At 36.2% G+C, this 22,724-nt stretch overlaps 1 protein-coding gene across 1 annotated transcript in view; it reads left to right on the top strand.

Moving 5' to 3' along the window:
* dpydb (dihydropyrimidine dehydrogenase b) overlaps positions 1-22,724 on the top strand; it is a 153,609-nt gene that overhangs the window by 28,120 nt on the left and 102,765 nt on the right. Inside the window, exons 4-10 of the mRNA XM_065276109.2 lie at positions 5,992-6,079; positions 6,291-6,452; positions 9,545-9,741; positions 10,105-10,186; positions 13,534-13,621; positions 22,123-22,230; positions 22,446-22,615. Coding sequence (XP_065132181.1) covers positions 5,992-6,079; positions 6,291-6,452; positions 9,545-9,741; positions 10,105-10,186; positions 13,534-13,621; positions 22,123-22,230; positions 22,446-22,615 — 895 coding nt within the window. The remainder of the gene's footprint in view (positions 1-5,991; positions 6,080-6,290; positions 6,453-9,544; positions 9,742-10,104; positions 10,187-13,533; positions 13,622-22,122; positions 22,231-22,445; positions 22,616-22,724) is intronic.

Here is a 22,724-nt window from a genome sequence, read left to right as displayed (position 1 = left end):
ATTTAATTACACGAAAATATCAAAACGACGGTGAAAGACGGTGTCGCGGTTGGCAAGTGATCTAACCGGTGAGAGGCTGAAGCACCGGTTATCACCGTTTCACCAACTATCGCGGCAATCAATGACGTTTTTCCGTATCTCACTTGGCATGATGGGCCAAATTAAAGGTCATTTCGGGCCAGCCTGGCCCTACTTTGGGCACCTCTGACCTAGACACACACTTTACACCTGCAGCTTTTTGCCGTCTTTCTTACCAAATGTTTTATCATATTATAAGAGAGTGGTTCTTAAACTAGTAGTGCGCGCTTCATTGTTTTTAAATGTGCATAGTAATTTTATTATGGATTGCTTACGACGCAGCATACAGTTTTTTTTTTTTTTTGTGCAATGCTACTTTAACTTCTTACTTGACTCACCCTTTGCTGTAGTTTAGGTTAGCAAATCTGTGATATAAAGCACTTTCATACTATACTCATCGAAAAAGGATGAGAAAGGGAGAGTATGCACTTAGGAAAGGTGTGTAGATGCGTACATATGTACTGTACGAGACCAAAACGGACGCAGAAAGTGAAGTATATCCCTTAACTTTCATTCTTAAATGTACTCCGGGGTCACATGCATTCCTTCCGTATTGGTCATGGATCAACTACGATCCATCACGCTACCTTCAAAAGTGCATCAGAATCATTATGGAATGTGCTGTATCGATGTGCGCAACATCAGAAGTTCACAACGTTGTATCGTTGCATCTATATTTGTAAATATAAAAATTTGCTTCATGGCTTCTCTTTATTTTAGCAAAACATGCTAATATTTCTAATGTTTTTTTCAACGAAATGTTCAAATTTGTGTTAAATTGTCAGTAAAAAGGTAAGAAATGAATACCCTTACACACATATCTGACCTTTTCTTAATGAATGAAAAGGACTATTGTTGATCAAGTTTTTTTTTTATCATGACTGACATCTTAAAAAAACAAGTTTTCATGAGAAACACCCATATTTCTTTATTTATGCATCATTTATTGGCACACATTGTCGTATTTTTCTTAGTAATTTCCCTCCTTGTTATCTTAAGAGATGTGTGAAATAAGTTCAGTCCCTTGACTATGTATTTTGTTCATTCATACAAGCTGTGTTAATAGACATTACACAAGACAACTCTACTTAATCAGGATCATTAGGATTATTGATGAGATTCTCTGTTTAAAATCATTAACCGAGATTCCCAGACGCCCCGAACTCCACGTGAGCCAGTGATTAGAACATACATTTCCTCTGCATCAGTCAGATACGCCCTCTCTCCAATAAAATGAGCACACGATGCTTTGACACCACGGCAACATGGGGTATTACTGCTAACACCGTGCTCGAGCAGAATGTATATTCCAGAGGCCATGTTTAGCCTGACCTCCCATTGTGGCTCGTTTACCTGCGGGTGCTTCGACCAGGTAACACGCGCAAATAAATAATGGAACAAGCTGCTGAATTTAAGAGTGCAGGGGTCAGAGCTTTGTGCTACTATTGTGTGTTCATACAACAAAAAAACGTCCAATTTCCAATTCAAAATGTGCCACCGCACCTCCGGCAAGGAGGTGTGTACGTGCACAAATAAGTCATTGTTTTACATCAGCAAAACAGACAGCATAATGAGACTGTGGCATTATGGGAAAAACAAATATTTGAAGGCGTAAATGTTGCGATTAAAATGATTTCAAGGGTTTTGCTGGTTTTATTTAGATGATGGTATCACTGAGATTCCAAACGCTGCTTCTAACACAATACCAGGCAACATTGATAAGCATCCAATACCTAACGTGCTCCTGTTATTGACTAGACTGGAATAATTCTACTCTCAAGAGCATCAAATGCATATTTATGTCACTTTGAGGCCAAAGCACTCAAGTACTGCATCAATTTAAGAGTATGTTTGTCCTTGATGTCAAATAGTACAGATTAATTAATTCTTTGTGCTCGCCATGTCAGTAAAACATGGCTTTGTGATACTTTTTGCCTTTTTGTCTTATACGCCCCAGGTTTGATTGTCCGCAGGGTTTAGCCAGACTTCAATGAAAGTCTTTTATTGTAGATGCATATAGCCCTGATATCCCATGAGAGCTCTTGAAAAAATGCAATCACTTCTGCATTACTTTCCGTTGACATATGCCAAGGCGCGTCTGCACCTGGTCAGTCAGATAATCCCAAAACAAGTGGCAGTCCATCACTGACCAGAGTGCCAGGAGTGTGACCTATTCCACATTGTTGCATTTTATGTGTCAAATGAAACAGAAACCAGCCTCACCTACGTTCACAGCAGTTCCTCCAAATGGAATGTGCTGCATGCATTTTGCTCCCGCATGAATATTTAATTTGGTAGAGGCAAATTATTCTATGTATAATTCAAAGCAGGCATGTTGTTGTCTACCAGTTTGGAGTTCCCTGGTCATTATGAAGTCAGCAGTAGTTATAAGAGGTATCCGTCTTCACCACCATCTGCGCAGACATGTCTAGGACAAAACTAGCATCACTCAGCCATTTGTTCTCATCCCCCCTTTATCAAACCACACAAAGGGCAAATCCATTATCTACTGCTGCACACCATCAGCTATGCTAGTAGTATATTTGACTTGCTTTACTGTTCCTTGGAGTGAATAAATGTATGATATTTGCCTCAAAAGAATGTGAAAAGATTTTTATTGACGCTGCCATATGCAAAAAAAAAATGATTATGTGCTAGTTAATAAAATCATAAACTATATTTTGAATTAAAATAATTTAGCTGTTTTAGGTTTGAGTTCTGTATTAAACTAAGTCAAGTAGACAGACTTAATTCGTTGATGCTTCCCATGTTAGGCTCTATTTCAAGATATTGTTGCTTTTGTGCATATTGTGGGGCTAACCTTACATTTTTAATACCTGCAGCATTAGAAAACAGCACATCGCCAGAGAGCAGTAGCTTACTGTATGGCCTTATGAGTACAATTTCTCCTCAATACTGTCAATCCCACAATCTATGGAGGACCACAAGAGTCATGAAAAATGTAATAAAGAACTTCAATATTTAATAACTAACTGGACAATAAAAATAGCAATTAATAGATTTGTTTAAAAATTCATTAACTAATCTATAAATAAATAGACAAAGTTACAAAAATATGTAACATTTTATTAGGCAATAAAAGGTGAGATTATAAAAGTAACGTAGAAATGAAATATTAATCCATTAATAAATAGGTCAAATTAATATAACAATTTACAAAAACAACATAAAACACGCAATAAGATCATCATTTTAAATTGCATTTATAAATTCTTAATTAAATAATGGAATTTCAAAATGTATTTAAAAAAGCGATTTAAAAAGAGAAATAAATAACTGGATTTATAAATTGAACTACAAATACAGGTTTATATTAGGCATTTAAAAGGGCATTTCCGTTTAACATTTCTGTTTTCATTTCCCGATGGTTCTCCTTATTCTTTTCGCTATTCGACTTGCTTTTCGTTTTAGCCTCTCTATTTAGCTTTTCTGTGACTCTTTGGGTCCTCATCCGAGGTCTATAAATCTGCGCATGACGTACAATCAGACCCAATCAGCGAGCTTGTTACATCTACCTGGCCATAGGTAATTTGCATTTCTCATTTGACCATTTGCAAGGACCCAAAGAGTCACGGAAAAGCCAAATAGAGAGGCTAAAACGAAAAGCAAATCGAATAGCGAAAAGAATAAGGAGAACCATCGGGAAATGAAAACAGAAATGTTAAACGGAAATGCCCTTTTAAATGCCTAATATAAACCTGTATTTGTAGTTCAATTTATTAATCCAGTTATTTATTTCTCTTTTTAAATCGCTTTTTGAAATATATTTTGAAATTCCATTATTTAATTAAGAATTTATAAATGCAATTTAAAATGATGAACTTATTTCGTGTTTTATGTTTTTTTTTGGAAATTGTTATATTACTTTGAACTATTTATTAATGGATTAATATTTCATTTCTACGTTATTCTTATAATCTCACTTTTTATTGCCTAATAAAATGTTACATATTGATTTTTTTTGTAACTTTGTCTATTTATTTATAGATTAATTAATGAATTTTTAAACAAATCTATTTATTGCTATTTTTATTGTCCAGGTAGTTATTAAATGTTGAAGTTCTTTATTACATTTTGCATGACTCTTGTGGTCCTCCATAACAATCCACCTCATGAGCATGGCACTCAACTTTGATACAGTTGAACTGAAAATGCTTGCTGACCTTCTCTCAAAGTAGAAATATACAACAAAGCCTTGTTTATATATTTTCCCAGCATATCACAAGCTTCTGTTGTCTGCACACAAATCCACACTATTTTTTTATTGCTGTTTATACTTGTGTTCACTATTATGTTCTCTAAAACGGCAAGGGACTGTCCTAGTAGTACACAGTGGTGTTGGCCGATATTACACATAGTGAGATTGTCCTGTCATCAGCCTGGTTTTCAAACTGGGGGCCGCAAAATTGTGCCGGGCGGCTTCAGTTTTATGACATTTTATAAAATACATTAATTTGTCATAAATTCTATGTAATTAAACCTCAGAAAAAAAGGCTATTAACCATCAACACTCCATTGTATAATTTAATATGTTTTGACTAATTCAAATTTTAGGTTTTAATTGCTATAAATTTTTTTGGGGGGGGGCACAAAATGATGCACTGTAGAGGGTCTGCACAGCGGAAAATTTTGAGAACCACTGTGTTAGATCACTGATTCATGATAGTGTCCGGGGGCAGGGCAATTTTTTTATTTATACTTTTTTTTACTCATTTATGACAAGCCACTGCATAACTGTGTTGTTAAGTGATGACATAAGGAATACTGTTTCCAGGTCCACTCATTTCAAAAGAGGATATTATTTAAACAGCCGATTATGAGCACTATTTATTCATATTACACATTGAAGCGAAATTTTTATAAACTCACGTGTAAACTGCAGTCTCAGGCTCTCAGAATCAAAGACGGCAATATATTAATAATTCATAAAAAAATCCATGTCCATAAAATCATGTCTGGTCATCTCGGATTTTGTTATGGAGATAAAAATAAGGATCAGGTGTTTTTGGTAGTTTTTCATTATGATATCAGTGATTTTTGCCGTGATTTTATGTTATCTCTCTATGACATCTGTGAGCGGTTGGGCCTGGAAACGGTGCATGACGTCAGACTTAACAACCGCATTACAGGCAAACATGCCAGCTATCTGTCATATGTCTGACTATCGTCAGTAGATGATAGTATCGTCTTTGGCCACTACCCTATAGTACACAGACAAATATTTGGCAGGCACCATGAGTTTACGTGTCACTCTCTCTTGCTTTCTATCCAGCTGTTTTTTGACACAAAAAGATGTTCTATGTAAACCGTTTTGTCTGTCCTTGGTAATTGTGGTTTGGTCAAATGTCTGTGCCGACTGTGGACTCTCACAAACATAAAGGTAGCCAACAAAGTTTTTAATTGGCCTAATTGCAGCAAAAATTCAATATGAAATGTAAACGTTGGTCAAGGTCTTGCATTACTTAAATCAGTGGTTCCCAAACTTTTTCAGCGTGTGGCCCCCCTTGTGTACGGTGCATCCTTCGCGGGCCCCCAAAGAAAATTTGTGACAAAAAACTGTTCTAAAACTCAACATTTTAATAAAAGAAAACATTAAATTATACAAAAAAGTAGTGCTTTTGGTTAGTAGCCTTATTTTTTTAGGTTTAATTACACAGAATTCACGATAAATTAATGTATTTCATAAAATGTCATAAAACTGGGGCCCCCTAGCACCATCTTGTGGCCCCCACTTTGAAAACCACTGACTTAAATCATTATCACACCTAATAATCGAACTAGATTAAAGTGTTATTACCAGCCTTAAGAGTGATGAAACTCACCATGCATACACAGTAACTGTGAGGATATTAACTACCAACAAACTGATGGTATTGCGTTACTTTTTCACAGATGTCTGAAATGTGCAGATGCTCCTTGTCAGAAAAGCTGTCCTACCAATTTGGACATCAAATCCTTCATCACCAGCATTGCCAACAAGGTAAAACCAATTACTATGCAAGAACTCACTTGCACAGCAGCAATGGTGAATACACTTTATTGATGTTGGCTTAAGTGATAATCTTATAATCCCTTGTGTATTATATTTCTCAGTTAGTTAACCACAAGCATTTATACAGTGCATAGCTTTATTCTGGGAGGTAAAAACGTATTGTCCATGTTTATCGTTGGTTGTCTTTTGTGTATTGTAGAACTACTATGGTGCTGCAAAGGCAATCCTTTCAGACAATCCTCTTGGTTTGACCTGTGGCATGGTGTGTCCCACCTCTGATCTGTGTGTAGGGGGCTGTAACCTCTATGCCTCTGAGGAAGGCCCCATTAATATTGGTGGTCTCCAGCAGTTTGCTACTGAGGTAAGGTGATCTTGAAGTAGAAGGTCTAACACAGTCTCACCCCATTTCGTCAATATTTGACGACACTTGACCATTCGTCATATGTTGACGTGAAGGGTATACCTTTCGCGTCATTTTTTGACGAACTGGGGACTTCAATACTATTACGTCCGTTGCATTCTCTTTCCTATTTTATTACCATTTGCGTGTCGGTTTAGGGTTAGATTACGCAAAATTAAACAGTGTATGCGAAATTAAACAGTGTACGCGAAATTAAACAGTTGTCACCTGGCGTTGGGGTTAGAAACAGTTGTCACCTGGCGTTGGGGTTAGAGTTAGGTTTGGGTAGGGATGTCATTATGTAAATCTAACCCTAAACCGACGCGCAAATGGTAATAAAATAGGAAAGAGAATGCAACGGACGTAATAGTATTGAAGTCCCCAGTTCGTCAAAAAATGACGCGAAAGGTATACCCTTCACGTCAACATATGACGAATGGTCAAGTGTCGTCAAATATTGACGAAATGGGGTGAGACTGGGTTGGAAGGTCTGAAGTTCTCAACAGTGTCTTCACTGTTTATCGTTAAATGGTCTTTGTGAATGTATTTTGTTTTTTATTAACTTACTAACATAAAATTGATTGTGTTATTAATGATAATCTTTTAACCCCATTGAAACGGCAAAGAAATGTCAAGTTGAAAGCATATTTTTAGAATTGAATGGTGTAATGATTTTATCAGTGGTTTAATGGTTCAGAGGTTATCCTTGCTGGCCTTCTTTCGCTATTATGTACTTTGTACACAATCTTACAATCTCAGCTCAGTGTTCATATCCAACTATTAACAGGCTCTTATTATAGAAAAGTCAGTGGGAAGGGTTTTTTTTTTACTACAGGACTTTATTCGGAGGTGTAAATCAAGAACAGGCTCAAGGGAAAAAATTTAACTTTTGATCTTGTTTTTTTTTTCTTTTTTCTGTTTAAAGTAGCAATGGGACAATAAATGCCCTAATAATACATGGCCAATAATGATTCTGAATCGCACAGCCGATATTATTCACAGCTATTTCAAGTACCATGGCTTTTGATCAGTAAGTCCTTATCAATCTGAAATCATTGTTAGTTTGAGTCATTTATAACATGCATTTGAAAAAGCAACGCTCGTCAAACATAATCATTATACATATTCTTTATTATCATGAAAATACCTGAAAAGGTTTGAAGAACAGAAATATAAATATTTGCATAAGCCATTTTCTGGAGATGCTGTGTAAATGGTTATTCTTTTGCGGCCCATATTGAGTTTCTGCACGAGAGCGCCCCCTGGCTTCTGGATGTAGCAGCATTTCACCCTAATTTATTAAAGAGCAACCATCCTCCGATTCACGATTTTACATTTCCTTTGGTGTGTAAGTGTGTATAAGTACATGTTAACAATATGCAAAGGGTAAAAACCCCAAATTAAATGATGGCGCTAGTTATCGTTTCCAACGTAAATCTCTTTTCTTGGACTACAACAAACACACGGATTGTAGGCAACAGTTAACTTCCTGGGCCTGTTGATGTGGAAAAGACCGACATTATCATAATTCTTCCCGCTTCGGACTCGCAGCCTGTAAATTATCTCCTGTCGGCACTGCATTGTGAGTGAATCTTTCAAACATGGTAAGGAGCGTCACATTACCAGCTGACATCAGAGGTATTCAGGCCATTCACAACGTACAGATTAGCTGGCTAATCAGGGACACGGAGCTTTTCAGATCGATGCTTTTTGTATAAAAAAAATGCGTTTAAGAAAGGCAGGATATGTGGAGCTACAAAAATGTATGGTATGTGGAAAATAATGTATTTTTTTAAATTATAAATCACACAAACACATTGTATTATACAGGGTTCCCACAGGTCCCTGAAATCCTTGAATCTGGGGGGGGGAATCCAAGGCCCTGGGAAGTTTTTGAAAATATACTTTGATAATATCCATTTTATGCAAGAAGTTTTCTGGGAATTTTTTTTCCATATTATTTCCTGTAGTGTAGGATAATTTCATAAAAATTCTAGACTTTTTAAGCACACGTGCTAAACTGTTCGCTTTAAATGCTTAAATCTTCTGTGTGCGAATGTTGATTCATACCAAAATGATTTTTTGCATAGTTGTGTTTGACACATAAAAACGTCTCGGGTTACATATGTAACTGTTGTTCCCTGAGAAGGGAACGAGACACTGCGTCTTTCTTGCCATACTTTCTGCGTCCCTGTAACGCCATCTTTGGCAATATTTCAGATAGCGATATACTTCCTAGCTCCCGCGTCACCCTGTTCACCACAGTGCGAGCACTTTGAGAACCATAGATCGCATAATCGGCCGATTTATCGGTCCATCCCTATTTTCAATAAAGAAAAATAAGGACGATATTTTTCCAGGTTGTCTACCTAGGCCTAGCTTGAGCTTTTGTGGGCTTATTTGTTGGTCAATAATTGTTTGTTGTGTTATTCTCTCTCCATTTTCACCCCTTTGAAAAAATAATAATTCATGAATGGTCCAAAGAGTCCTACAGGAGAAGTCCAACTCAACCATCCATTCAGCGCCTCCCCCTTCACTTATCACGGCAGATATCTTCTCGAATCTGAAAGGCCGTGGTTGATTAGATAACTCATGGACAGGGCTATCAGCGACTCCTTGCCTCCTTTCCTCAGTATGAGCTCTCCAGCACACACAGACCACTGCCTGTATTAGTATAAAGTAGAAAACTGTACTCACTGTACTGTAAATCACATTATATTCCCAGGGAGGCTTCTGGTAAACATTGAGTTGAGATGAGGTGATGCAAACTGGGCCTGAAAGGCTTTCTGGAGCTGAATAAGAGAGGACAGAGAATAAGGCAATCACAGCGTAATGTTGTTTCATCAGGCCTAAGCGGACCCCTGCTTTTACTGTAAAAAAGCTCTGGGGAGACCAACTCTGAACTCTAATTTGCACACTGATTCCTTATAAATATTCCAAAAGTAACAGTGAGGGAAATAAGATTAACGTATGAACGTGTAGTTCACTGCAGTGGGTGAATGACCCAGAAGGAAGCCGAGGTTTGTTTGCTGATCTTCCTGTGCTTTCCTCAGGTCTTCAGTAAGATGGGCATTCCTCAGATCAGGAATCCAGATCTACCTCCAACAGAAGAGATGCCAGATAGCTACCACACAAAGATCGCTCTTATCGGCTGCGGTCCTGCGAGCATAAGCTGTGCGTCCTTCCTGGCTAGACTGGGCTACGACAATATCACCATCTTTGAGAAAAAGAAGTACATTGGAGGCCTCAGGTATTTTTTCTCTGTTTATTCAGCTTTTCTAGTGAATCCACAACTAGATAAGGCTACAAAAGTTAAGGGTCATTTAGTTTAGGTGAGCTATCTCTTTAAGATGAATTATTTTTTTCATTCATCTGCAGCCAAACTCACACCAGTGGTTGAGCGATTTGCTGTTAGGCTGGTCGAGATGCTTAAACAATGTTATGGTACTCACGCAGTGTTTACACAATTCACCTTTAGAAAGTCTTGTGGGTGCCCCTGTTGGGGTCCAGCATCCAAAACAGGGTTGTAATGGTCTTTTCGGCTGAAGTCTAATCAATATAATACCACAGTGAAATGTTGTTTTCATGTGTGTTTATCTGTCTGTCTTTGCAGCACTTCTGAAATCCCTCAGTTCCGTTTGCCCTATGAAGTGGTGCAGTTTGAGATCGATCTGATGAAAGATCTTGGCGTAAAGGTACCAATAAGGGCGGGATAATGTCAAATCTACCATCCAAATGTCACTGACATTAATAACCATGCAGGAGAAACGCACGCTAACAAAACACAATTAAAAGCCACATTAGCAAGGCAAGTGGCTAAGACATCCATCTGTCCATTGCCTGAGAGCTGCGATGGTGAGAAATGGCAATCAATAGTCCTCATCCAGATCACCTGACCATGATTAATTAGATTTTAGTCTTGAGAGAGTAAGTGGGGAATGGGGGAGGGAAAAGGTTTCTGAAATTTGATGGAGGTTGGTTAAGGGTAGATAAGGGGAACAGTGACTCCCATAAGCTGACCTTTACATCAGCACGTTTTCAGCAAAGAACTGATAGATTTTCATAACCTCAATTGTTTTAATGGTACTGTTAAGAAAGCACTGGCATTGTTTCAAAACCTAGTGGGTTCCCTTACTGCCTACATATAGTCTTATATTCAGACAGCATCCTAAGGGACATGGAGGCAATCGTGGTCATCACTGATTGATTTGGAAGGTTCTACATCGGCAGCAGCTCCGTGCACCATACAATACATGTAGCGTTCCTCCTCTTGCATAATACATTGGAGAAGCAACTTATTGTTCATTTCAGGATGATTTAATAGAAACACATTAAGCATAAAAAAATCACTATTTAACACAAATCTTGGTTAAAATAAAAACGAAACTTTTATTATTTAAAAATGTTGTTTGTCTAAAGTATTAAATGAATTATTCAGTTATCTATCTTGCTTTGCCATCTTCTTTTCACGCTGAGCTCATGGCAAACAATTGTGGAATTGTCTTTTTCGCAAAGGATAGATGGATTTCAGCCAAATTAGGTGTTTTAGGAGCAGCATTTAACCTACACCTATGTGGTGCAATACAGTGTTGTCCAAAAGTGACGTTCAACTTTTTATTGACATTGTCACACTTACACTGTCAGAAATAAAGGTACAAAACTGTACCTTTTCTGTCACTGGGGCTGTACCCTAAGTTTCCGTTTGGTACCTTTACATGAATAAAAAACAGAATACAATTTTGGGTAGATTACCGTACCTTTAGGACCTACATTGTTAGAAAAAAGTCAAAATATGTAACCTAGCTGTCAGTGGGGCAGCACCCTTTACGAAGGTAATTGTATGGACCATTAGGTACAGATATGTAAACATTTAGTACCAGTATGTACCTTTGAGATACTAATATGTATTTTTGAGTTACTAATGAGCTCTCTTTGGTCCCAGCATGTACTTCTGAGGTACTAAAATGAAATCCTTAGGTGCAAAGCTGTACTTTTTGAAAGGGTACAGCCCCAGTGACAGAAAAGGTACAGTTTTGTACCTTTATTTCACACTTTTACACTGATATTTTATTAAAAATGCACAAAAATATTTGTATACCTGTTGCATTGCTGTGTTTGGAGTATAGCCTAAAGCTCGGCTTTGAGAGAATTTAAGGAGGCATGCGTAAAGACATAGCCCAGGACAAAATATTACCACAAAAGTATCAATAAGTATAAGTAAGGGATAATGTAAAGGCAGCCGGTTGAACATTATCCTGCTTATTACATGGCTATTTACCTTATAAGTAAAGTAATGAACATGAAATATTGAAATATTTTTAACAAATGCAGACCTTAAAGAAAACCCATTTACTTTTGGTTTTAAGATAAGATGAGGTGTTCAAATGTCACAAACACACTATTTGGTTTAATCATTTCTAAATATAATGTCATATATGTTCTTAAAAGACATAGTTATACATTTTTTTGCATTTTAAACTGTACCCATTAAAATAATTTGAAGAGTTTGGTTCCAAAATGCAATAAATCCATTTTGACTAATTTCTGTAAAAACGTGTTTTCTATACCAAGAATACTAAACGTATTTTCTGTTACAATCTTTCACATAGCATCTTTAGGTTATAATAACATCAAAAATTCAAATCCATAATTAGATTTTCAAAGATTTATTATAAAAAAATGATTTTTTTTTCAAAATGCTATAAATCTTTTGAATCAAAATATAAATGTGCATTTATCTTTGCCATGTTATATTCATTTAGTTGACTAGTGGTATACACTGATTAAAAAAAACATGGTTCTTCATTGGCATTAATCAAAACACTTATAATCCTTTGGATGTCGTCACTGAACCTTTTTGACAGCGATCAGCTGTAAAATGTTTTGGATCTGCACGATTTTCTTTGACTTTAAGTAAAATAATGCAAAGTTTTTTATAAGGTCAATGTGTTGGCATGACAGGAGCTTGATGCTGTCGTGTGAAAATTAGCAACAGCCGGCATTTTTCCGTCTCCCGAGTGCCCCTCACGTAAATTATTTGATTTTGATGGCTTACGTTTATTCCCCGCCACAGAAAACCACCACAGGTTTATCAATGCCATCGAAGTATTATTTTGTTTTATTTTGTTTGTTGATAACGCAGTACAAAGTAGATGAGAAAAATACTTCGGTAGGATTCGGTGTGTATTCAACCATTGTTGTTTACAATGCATGGAATGGTGCGCTGTGATTGGTTGAGTGGATTTATTGCATTCTGCAGGGAAGGAGGAGTGGCGCTTATCGCGTTTCGAGGGAGAAAAGATGACAGAATAACGTGGCAGATATTGGATTTTGCATAAAATTAAGAATTAACTTTTTAATACTGACCAGATGCAATACTGATTTTTCTTGGTAACTTTGTTTTGTAAAAATGGCGTTTATCTCGTTTTGGAACCAAACTCTCCATTTGCAGCTTCCGGGTTGGTTTACAGTGTGTTATTAGTTTTGAGAGGTTGTTATCTGGGAATAACAAACCTGCAAATGTCATGACTGGCCAATAATAATCAAGCATTCCAATTATATTTTAAAGGTGTAGTCTGACCTGAAGGGAATATTAAAAGTAAATGTTGTACAATCCCCCAACAAACCCTTTGGCACTGCTGTAAAATGTTGCCAGCTTACTTGATTTTGAAATAAAGCACATTCAATACACAACCATATACCGTAACCCGGAAACTCACTCTTCTTACACTGTTTATTTGCCCATCCTGCCGATTCTCCCCTCGCTTATTTCCCGACAATCTCCTTTAAGTTCACGGCCTGTAGCCTGTTTATCACTTGAACCCCAACATATAGCACATGTGACCACAGAATTACTCAGTTTGCACTAATGTAGCATAACTATAGACTCCCATCACAAAGGTTTTGGGATGATTGATGTAATTATGTTCTGAGATTCACAGCGAGGTAGAATAATTGACGCTAACATCCTCTTTATGCGAATAATACAGACAGATGGATGCAGCTGAGACAGATGCAGTGTGAATGGTGTTTTTCCTCACAGGTTGTTCTTGAGAAGGGACTCGGGCACAATGGGATGACTGTGACCTCATTGAAGGAGGAAGGCTTCCAAGCGGTCTTCATTGGCATCGGTCGGTATCTCTCTAGATCCTCCTTTTGCTTTTTTGTGTGTTTGTATTTGAACAAAACAGTATGCATTTGTAATGTTCAAGCTCTCTAGATTGACAAACTAGTTTTTGTTTGCATAAGAATCTGTTTTTTCCTTAACAGTGGCCACTTGGCCAAATTAATCTCTGTTTTAATCTCTGGAGACAGACATAACCAATGTCCTCTTTTCCTTCGTCCCAACCATATATTGCCTTTTATTTCATTGTCTGATTTTTTTCAGCCTTTTATTTTCTGTGATCTGTCTTTTTCTGCGTTTTGCCATCCTTTCAGTGTCCTTCACTGTGTCTTAAATACACACACCTGCCCTCTCTTCAAATGTCACATTCATTTTATCCTTTGTGCTTGATCGTTCATACTTAACCTTAATGGTTTGCCAGCTCATGGTGTCGATAGTTTCTCATAGTTCCCACTTTGCTTATATTTTTATTAAAGTAAGGAAATATTGCGTGTATTGATTTGATTTGTGTAATTCAAACATTCTTCGAAGGTGACTGTGTACTTTGCGTCTCGTTCTTTTCTTTATAATTAAAAGGAAGTCATATCATTTATTATGTTTGAATAAGCACTACTTTTTGGTAGCTAAAACTCATTGTTATTGAGTCGGGCGAGGCGGAACAGCACTGGGATTTCTTTTTCTCATAAAGCAATGGCAATAAGCTAGAAATCATAAAGGAAATGATTACATTTGCGCCTCTGTGATATTTTTTTTACCACTTCTCCCCTGTTCTCTCTAATGTCAGCCTCTATAGTGATTGACATGCAAATGTGTACCTTTGCCTTTCAGAGAGAGAGAAACACAGATAAGGATATTCCTTTTTGGCCTGTTACATTCTGCGACATGTCCCATGATCACCCCTTTTATGGCATTTTATCATGTGATTGCCATGTTGTACGTTCTTCGTCTCAGTAATGGCTATCATCAAAATATGCATTTTGGACCATTTCCCTTAAAAAATGGTTTTCTGTTTACACCCACTGTGAAATTGTTCACAATGGAGGCATCTATGAACAGAATGCTTTAACGTTAAAAGCAGTTCATTTGAAACATTTTAAAAGAGATGACCGTAGAATCAAAACTAGACATTATGCACATTTTTATGTTACTAATGAATCTGATGTTAAGGAGAAAAAGAAACTTTTACTCCATATGGCATTTATACTGTAGGCAAGCAGTCCAATAACTATTATTCAGCCTATGTTTTCCCAGTAATTGCTGATGAATTCAGAAGGATTTTGTTACGAACAGCAGATGGTATATTGGATATCAATAAGTTGTGCTTTACATTTATAGCAGAACTAAAAAAAAACTGAGCTTGTTAATTTGTATTGTAGTTTATTATTTGATGTTGCTGGTAGTCACTACCAGTTTGAACTGGAAGTAAATGCTAAAACTACTTTATTATAAGATAACCACACATCTGACCTCAAAGTTGGTGCTTTTCGTCGGTTTAGCCTTAAAGAGGAAACCAATAGGAAAACAAAACAACAGAGTTAAAGAAAAACAAACAAATGTGAATTAAGCACATTTCCATCAAGTTGTTCAAGTGAATGACAGTGGTATTGATAACCTAGTAACCAACAGTAAATTAAACAAGTCACGTTTAGAAAGTGCATTTAGTTAAGATTGGACAAGTTATAAATTTACTACCAGTAAAGCAGTAATTTCCAAACTGATGCTGTGCACAGAAGAAGAAATGCAGATTTTTTTACGCAGGCACTAGCAGCAAGGGCATTACGACAACATTGAGCCCTGTAAATGGGAAACACAAAATCAGCTGATACAAATAGACGAGCAGTCACATGGATTTAATGTTCAGTAAATCAGAATTTATACATCTCTCATTATTGACATTTACTCTTTTTGTGCATAAATTAACTCTTTCCCCGCCAATGACGAGATTTTCCGTCTTTCCGCAATACCGCTATTATCTTCCGCAACTTTTTAAAACCGGAAGTATTGCCCTATGGCAAGCTGCTGCATGTCCGTGTCTGTTTAAAGATCGCTCTGAATGGGATCTCTATGAAAAGTCCGTCACAAATATGGAATTATTTTTGCTTTTTGCTCAAAATATGGTGTTTTTGCAAAAACCTACCCATATTCAAAAGCTGATTGCAAAAGAACCACTAAAGGTAGGATGAAACGGTTTTTTTTTGTTTGAAAGCAGAGGGTCTGTTCTTTCATTTGGTATATTGTATGTTTATTTATTTAAAGAAGAACATTTTCTGGAAGGCATTAAACTTTGGTGAAAATCATGAAAAACGCTGGCGCTGGCTGGCAACTTTTTTTTAAAACGCTGGCGGTGAAAGAGTTAAAAACCAACTCAAGTGGGCGTAAACACTTTTTTTGGGGGGGAATTAAGGGATTTTTATTTGAAATTTGCAGTTTCCATAACTTGTTTCTTATGCAATATTTTTAAATGTGCATTAAATCGATTTGATGGAAACCCAGCTATTGGTACACATGTATTGATCGTAATATTTTTGCACTACTTTACTGTAAAAAAAATCCGTAGAAATTACAATGTTATTGCAGCTGGGTTGCCGGGTCATTCAAATATGTTATTTACTGGCAAGAGTTTGTTCAAAGTTAAATAAATTTTAAATATTAACAAGTATTTATCTTTACAGAATAATATTATACAATAACAGCCTCATGCAAAGCATTCTGGGAACCAGAAATCATCATCAACTTTTTTCTGTTTTTTGCTTCAGATTTTGTTTCCAGAATGTTTTGCTTGATGCTGTTTTTTTGTTTTACTCTGTAAAGACAAAGACTTGTAAATGTTTAATGTTCATTTAACTTTGAACAAAATGTTGCCAGTAAAAAACATAAATTTAAATCTACAGGAAGTTACCGGCAACCCAGCTGCAATTTCTACGGAATTTTTTTACAGAGGTCTCATAAAAGGCCAAAAAAGACAAGAGGGCAGGTCCTAGATCGGTACTGTTACTTGTGAAAAAGACACTGTATAGAGTTTTGACAATGTCACATTTTAATCATCAAAATTTTAAGGGGAATTTATGTCCAAACCACTGAGTCTTTAAAAGACAGATGTCTAATTTGGGTCAAATGAGGCCTGCTGCATGAATGATTGGTCTAAATTGACAAGGGTTTAAAGAGGAATAACTGCCAGCCCTTTCTTTTAACGTCTTTTTAAACGTTTATGCGAATAGGTCTTATTCATTAATCATTACATTAACAACAGCTTCACACAGGTGTGTATGTAGATAAATTTGTTTTGGCCTTCTTTCTAATGTTGATGAATGTGGCTTATTCTAAATGAGGATGCATATGCCTGCAGTTAGTAATTACCATTATACACGCTGATAATATATCCATAACTTAAAGAAATAGTTCACCCAAAAATGAATTTTTTCATCATTTACTCAACCTCATGTTGTTGAACACAAAAGAAGATATTTTGATAAATGATGGTAACCACACACTTTACCCCACCATTGACTTCCATAGTAGGAAAAATGTATGATTACCAACATGAGGGTAAGTAAAGGATGACAATTTTCAATTATGCAAGAACTTAAACTCAACTGTTTTACACTCTCTAAAGAAGCTATTCTCACAATAAACTATTTTTAATAGGCCTACAAGTAGCACATAATACATTTGTACTGGTTACATCTTATGCAGAACATGGCCCAGATTGGCCCATAAATGCATATATCAGAAGCATTTGAACTCAACATGAACACCAGGAGCCTGGTTTTTGGTCATGTGGTATGTTTGTTGTAAATTTGAGCTTGTTTGTAAAATAATAGAAGTGCAAAGTTACAGATGAATCACCATGATTTCTGTATGTAATAGTTTTAAGACGGGTTCAAACAGTATGTCCGTATGCATGGTGAGTAAACAAGACTCATTTTTATCTGTTAAGATCAGGCTGTTAAATGCAGAGGCATTCAGATGAACTTTGGCATTTCCTATTGTGAATACATTCCTAGCTACAGAAATGAAAACTCGCGGTACACCTCGGGAAACCACAAGAGCATTGAATTGAATAAACTCTGTCATTGTACTTACCTTATGTAGAAAATGGTTTCTTTTTTAGTGAATGCTTGCGGTTCCTAATGTATTACAGGCATACGGGAGCAGACGAGTATTAAATTGTTCATAGATTTGATCTGTGTGAAACAGCAGTGTCAAATGACGCTATGAAACTGCTGCTTTTAGCCAGTTCCCAAACAAAATGAACCTTCCAGCCTTAAAACATGGTGAATTTAGTTGTCATACTTGTAGCGGTGGACAAAGATTTATCGCGATTAAACACATACAAAATAAATGTTTTGGCATAATATTGAAGTGTGTGCTGTGTGTAATTATTATGTATTTATAAATACACACACACACACACACACACACACACACACACACACACATATATATATATATATATATATATATATATATATATATATATATATATATATATATATATATATATATATATTTATATTTTTATATATTATATATAAAAAAAAAATCTGACATGAATGTATGTGTGTGTGGTTAAATATACACAATAATTACACACAGTACACACACATATATTATGCAAAAACTAACTTTTATTTTGTGTGTGACTAATCGTGATTTATTTTTTCCCATATATTTTATATTATATATAAATAAATAAAAACTATATAAAAATTAAATTTTATGAAATGTATACATGTATGTATTTGTGTTTATATATATATGCCAATAAATGCCATCGTCAATTATTCCTTACTTAATAATTACACACAAAACACACTCATATATTATACAAAATCACTTTTATTTTGTATGCGATTAATTACAATTAATCTTTGCCCAACAACAAGAGCCTTCTACTCTGTTTGTTTCTTAGCTCAATGTGATGAGATCACGTGCTGATTTATATTTACAGTGTTATTTTTTGCAGACACTTTTAGAAATTTACCAACAACTATAGCAACTACTTAACAGGTAGTTACGTCAATGCTCACTATAGCTGTATTAAAAACAACAGTTTAAAGTTGTGAAAATCCGCTAAAAGTGGCATTTTATTCTAGTGGTGAAGTTGTTAGCAAACACACCCAGATGTTTTGATATTTTGGGAAAAAACTTTCCACTGGGAAATAGACATGCGTAAGTGTCATAAAGTAAGCAGATGATGAAAGAATGTAATTTTCAGTTTCAAGTAATTGATCTGTAAGCAGTATGCAACTTGAATAAACTGACCGTATGTAGACAGATGTGAATGTGTGACTTATGTCACAGTCTTAGACTTTTTTTTAACTGCATTTTAATTATCCAAAAACATATGCACACACATCCGGATAAACAACACTTTTTATCGTGCATGCTCCTTTTGCTGTTTATGCAATGTTCTCTTATGCTATATCGTGCCATAGGATTTGCCACAAGTGCTTCACACTAAGACACATGGGGTTTGGGTTATTTTAACATTTTATACTACACTTAGAAAATTAAATCTAAAGTCATTGATACATGATTTGATTTTTGCTTCCGTAGTGCACAAGGCTTTAGTGTTCACTCGAACAGTGATGATGGGCATAATTAGATAGAGATTGATAGCCTCCATCTTGCAGCACATCCTTGGGGTGCGTGCCAGGCGTAATAGACAAATCTGAAGTGACAGGGGGTTAAGTATCACTTAGATCCATTTGTGTTTGCCCTTTGTCTTATCGACACACTTCTTAAGGAAGCTGCCTGCCATCCAGTTCATTATTATAAGTTACATGTTTGGGGAGAACATAATTTCAGAGCAACTCTATTAGATCATTGATTTAGATTTAATTACTAAAATGCTTTTATGCTCTCCAGATGTAGACGCTTGCTGCAAATGTTAGTCGTCAACATTTTTATATACATTTTGCCGATTATAAAATGTATGTATTAAAAATACTGTAATACTTTACATTTTATTATGACTTACAATGCTTGGTGCTCTTCAAATACTGCATTGTTCAGTGGTATGACTAGGATGGTATGGCCCACTCGCCACCCCCACCTTCCCACAACCTACAAGAATAAACTTATTTTTAAGAATAAATATTTTTTCTGTGCTCAGTATTGCTATTAAACATCTCAAACATGTTGCCCTTTCTTACATACTGTACTACAGTAGCTGAAAAATGCTATGCTGTTAGAAAAAAATTGTTCAAAGCTTACACTGGGGCATTACCTTTTAATACATTTAATAGTCCTAATACGTTTTTAGGTACAGATATAACCTCATTTAGATACAAATATAACTTCCTTCCCACAACATGTTGATCCTGGAAAGTTCCATAAAATGGCAAGCGTGTGCCTTCTGTGTGAATGCAAACACATACTGAGTTGATTCTGGGAATGTCTACGGAATCCTGTGTGAGCAAAAGGCAGAAACAATGTCGTAAGGGACGTGTTTTACTGATGTTTTTGCAACAACAAGTTATCATTCAGCTCTTTGACGCGGGTTCTTTTAAATGCAGATCAACATTTATGCTGAGTAATGTCTGCAAACAGGAATGAAGAAAAGATCAGAAAGCTCCTCGCTATCCTTGCTGAAGCTAAGATTCTTCACCAGCCTAATAAAACAGCACGTCATATGCAATTGCTCATGATCAAATCGACCGCTAGTTATATCTACGTTGTCGTGCGCGCTGTCGATATCTTTTAGAACAGACTAGATGGCAGAATCTTCACATCTCAATTCTCCAGTGGCAGCTGTCTTTGTTGTAAACGGAGATGGAAATAATGGAAATGTGTCCATCATCGTATAAAGCCCTCCATGCCAATTTGATTTGTTCGATCAGCTTTCGGCCGTGCATAGTAGCGCCACAACGGAGCGACTCCAGACAGAACTTCTCGACCTGAAATGTTGTGGGTGGAGCTAAGTTCAGCTGGCACCACATTTTCCAACTCTCACGAGACAAATAAGCAACTGCAGCTTCAAAAACAAGCCCAAAACAAGCCCAATATTATAATATTATTTAGTTTCAGCATCATAATTTATAATTTATTATTTAATACCAATAAATGAGCCTGCAACATGTTAAACTGAAACCTCTTTTCAAAAGTATATACAAGTTATTTAGCAAAATCTTCTACATAGGAGAAAAAGATAAGAGCATTAAAGCAACACTATGTAGTTTCCATGTAAAAATGACTTACAGCTCCCCCATGTGGTTGAAAAGCGCAACAGTGCCTGGTATCAGACACTCTTCTGCAGGCAGGGGGAGGGGTTGGGCTGTGTGCTCTACCCTCCACCGCCACTTTCAGAGTGTGCTTGTAGCAGCTAGGAGGCTGCTCAGGTTGCAGCAACAGTACAATTTGTCCAGTTAAAAGTTGTTCTATCACTGAAATAATTTTAGAGACATTATTTAAAGGTAAAAAAACTACATAGTGTTGCTTTAATGGGAGCTGTAACATATTTAGCTTAATAAAATACATTTTAACCATATGTATCTACTTTTAGTATTAGTAGACTACTTGTTTTATACATTACATATGCATTCATACATCACAAAAAACATTGTAAAAATTACATATTTACCTTACAAAAGATGTCCATCCATTACACTGTCCATCATCTCATCAGCTGTCTCCTCTTGACTATCATAACAGGCTACCGTTAGTTTAAATTACAGTTTTGCGGAGTTATTAGCTCTCGCAAATCAGTGAACACCCCTGACCACCCGGTGAGTTTCACGTCTTTGTAAACGAAAGTTTAGTGCATTTTAGGAAGGATTGTTCCAGTGCACCTATAGACCCATTGTAGAGGTGGGAGGTGATACAAGAAACACCCAAAAATTCTCGGGCCAGCATCATATGTCGAAATTTCAGTCAAAACCGTTCTATTTCATCATAAACAATCTGAAAACAGGGCTTTAAGTGTAAAATACCGAACTTGTCCTTTAATGATTCAAAATTTTAAAATTTCGGTTGTATTTCACTTTTTAAATTTACATTTAGGATAAACCAACAAATAAATTACCAGATAAAATTGGGATTTCTTCAAACACAGATTCATTTACTGTTGGTCTCTTTACCGTTTTCTCATAATTTTACCATCGCCTCCTATAACAAAATGAGTCTGACTGATTCTGGTAAAACTTTTGACGGAGCTGCCTTGTGATATTTATGACAAAAACTTACATTTGTTTGGCACTAGTAGAGCTGTGATGGAGTTCGGGATTAAAGAAAACAAATACCGTTGCATGCACAAGACTGTGCACCCATGTTTGGATTAAATGATTACATTATGGCACTGGCTTAATAAGATTTTCCTTGAATTCCCTGGGTTGCAATATATTACCAAAACTGCCTACAATTATTTGATATATAATTTGAGTTATTTTGATGTAATAAAGAGAGGTGTTAGATTCAATAATTGTTGCAAATGGCCTCCAAATGTACTTGGCTTCAAGGCTTTAAAATACATTTCGTCTTATTGAGTCATTCTTTATTGGCGGACAGGTCTTCCGCAGGCAAACAGGGACAAGATCTTTGAAGGGTTGACTGTGGAACAGGGATTCTTTACATCAAAGGATTTCCTTCCTTTGGTTGCAAAGGCCAGTAAAATAGGTAAGTGACAGAATTTTAGGCACTAAAAATATCAGATTTACTCTTAGATCAAGAGAGATTGTAAAATCCACCTTACTTCCATCATTTGAATTACTGTACATGCATTTAGTTTCACAAAGTCTAATTATTTATTTATTTACTATAGACTTGAATTTGATGGTGGTATGCACTGAATTTTGTTGTTTTTGTTTTTCTGTGCCATGTGTCTCTCACAGGCATGTGTAATTGCCGTCAACAGCTGCCAAGGCTACATGGGAATGTGATCGTTTTGGGGGCAGGAGACACAGCATTTGACTGCGCCACCTCTGCTCTCCGCTGTGGAGCTCGTCGAGTCTTTGTGGTCTTTAGAAAGGGTTTTACCAACATCCGCGCTGTTCCAGAAGAGGTAAAAAACTCAGTTCAGCAGCACCTGCAGTCAGTGATAAATATCCCATTGAAGGCACATCTGTATACCCCATGTCTTCAAGAAGACATTATCTATTTTTGTCCTTTCA

The sequence above is a fragment of the Paramisgurnus dabryanus genome, chromosome 6 (genome assembly GCF_030506205.2).
Source record: "Paramisgurnus dabryanus chromosome 6, PD_genome_1.1, whole genome shotgun sequence".
In the NCBI taxonomy this organism is placed as follows: Eukaryota; Metazoa; Chordata; class Actinopteri; order Cypriniformes; family Cobitidae; genus Paramisgurnus; species Paramisgurnus dabryanus.
This window is presented reverse-complemented; position numbering and strand designations above follow the sequence as displayed.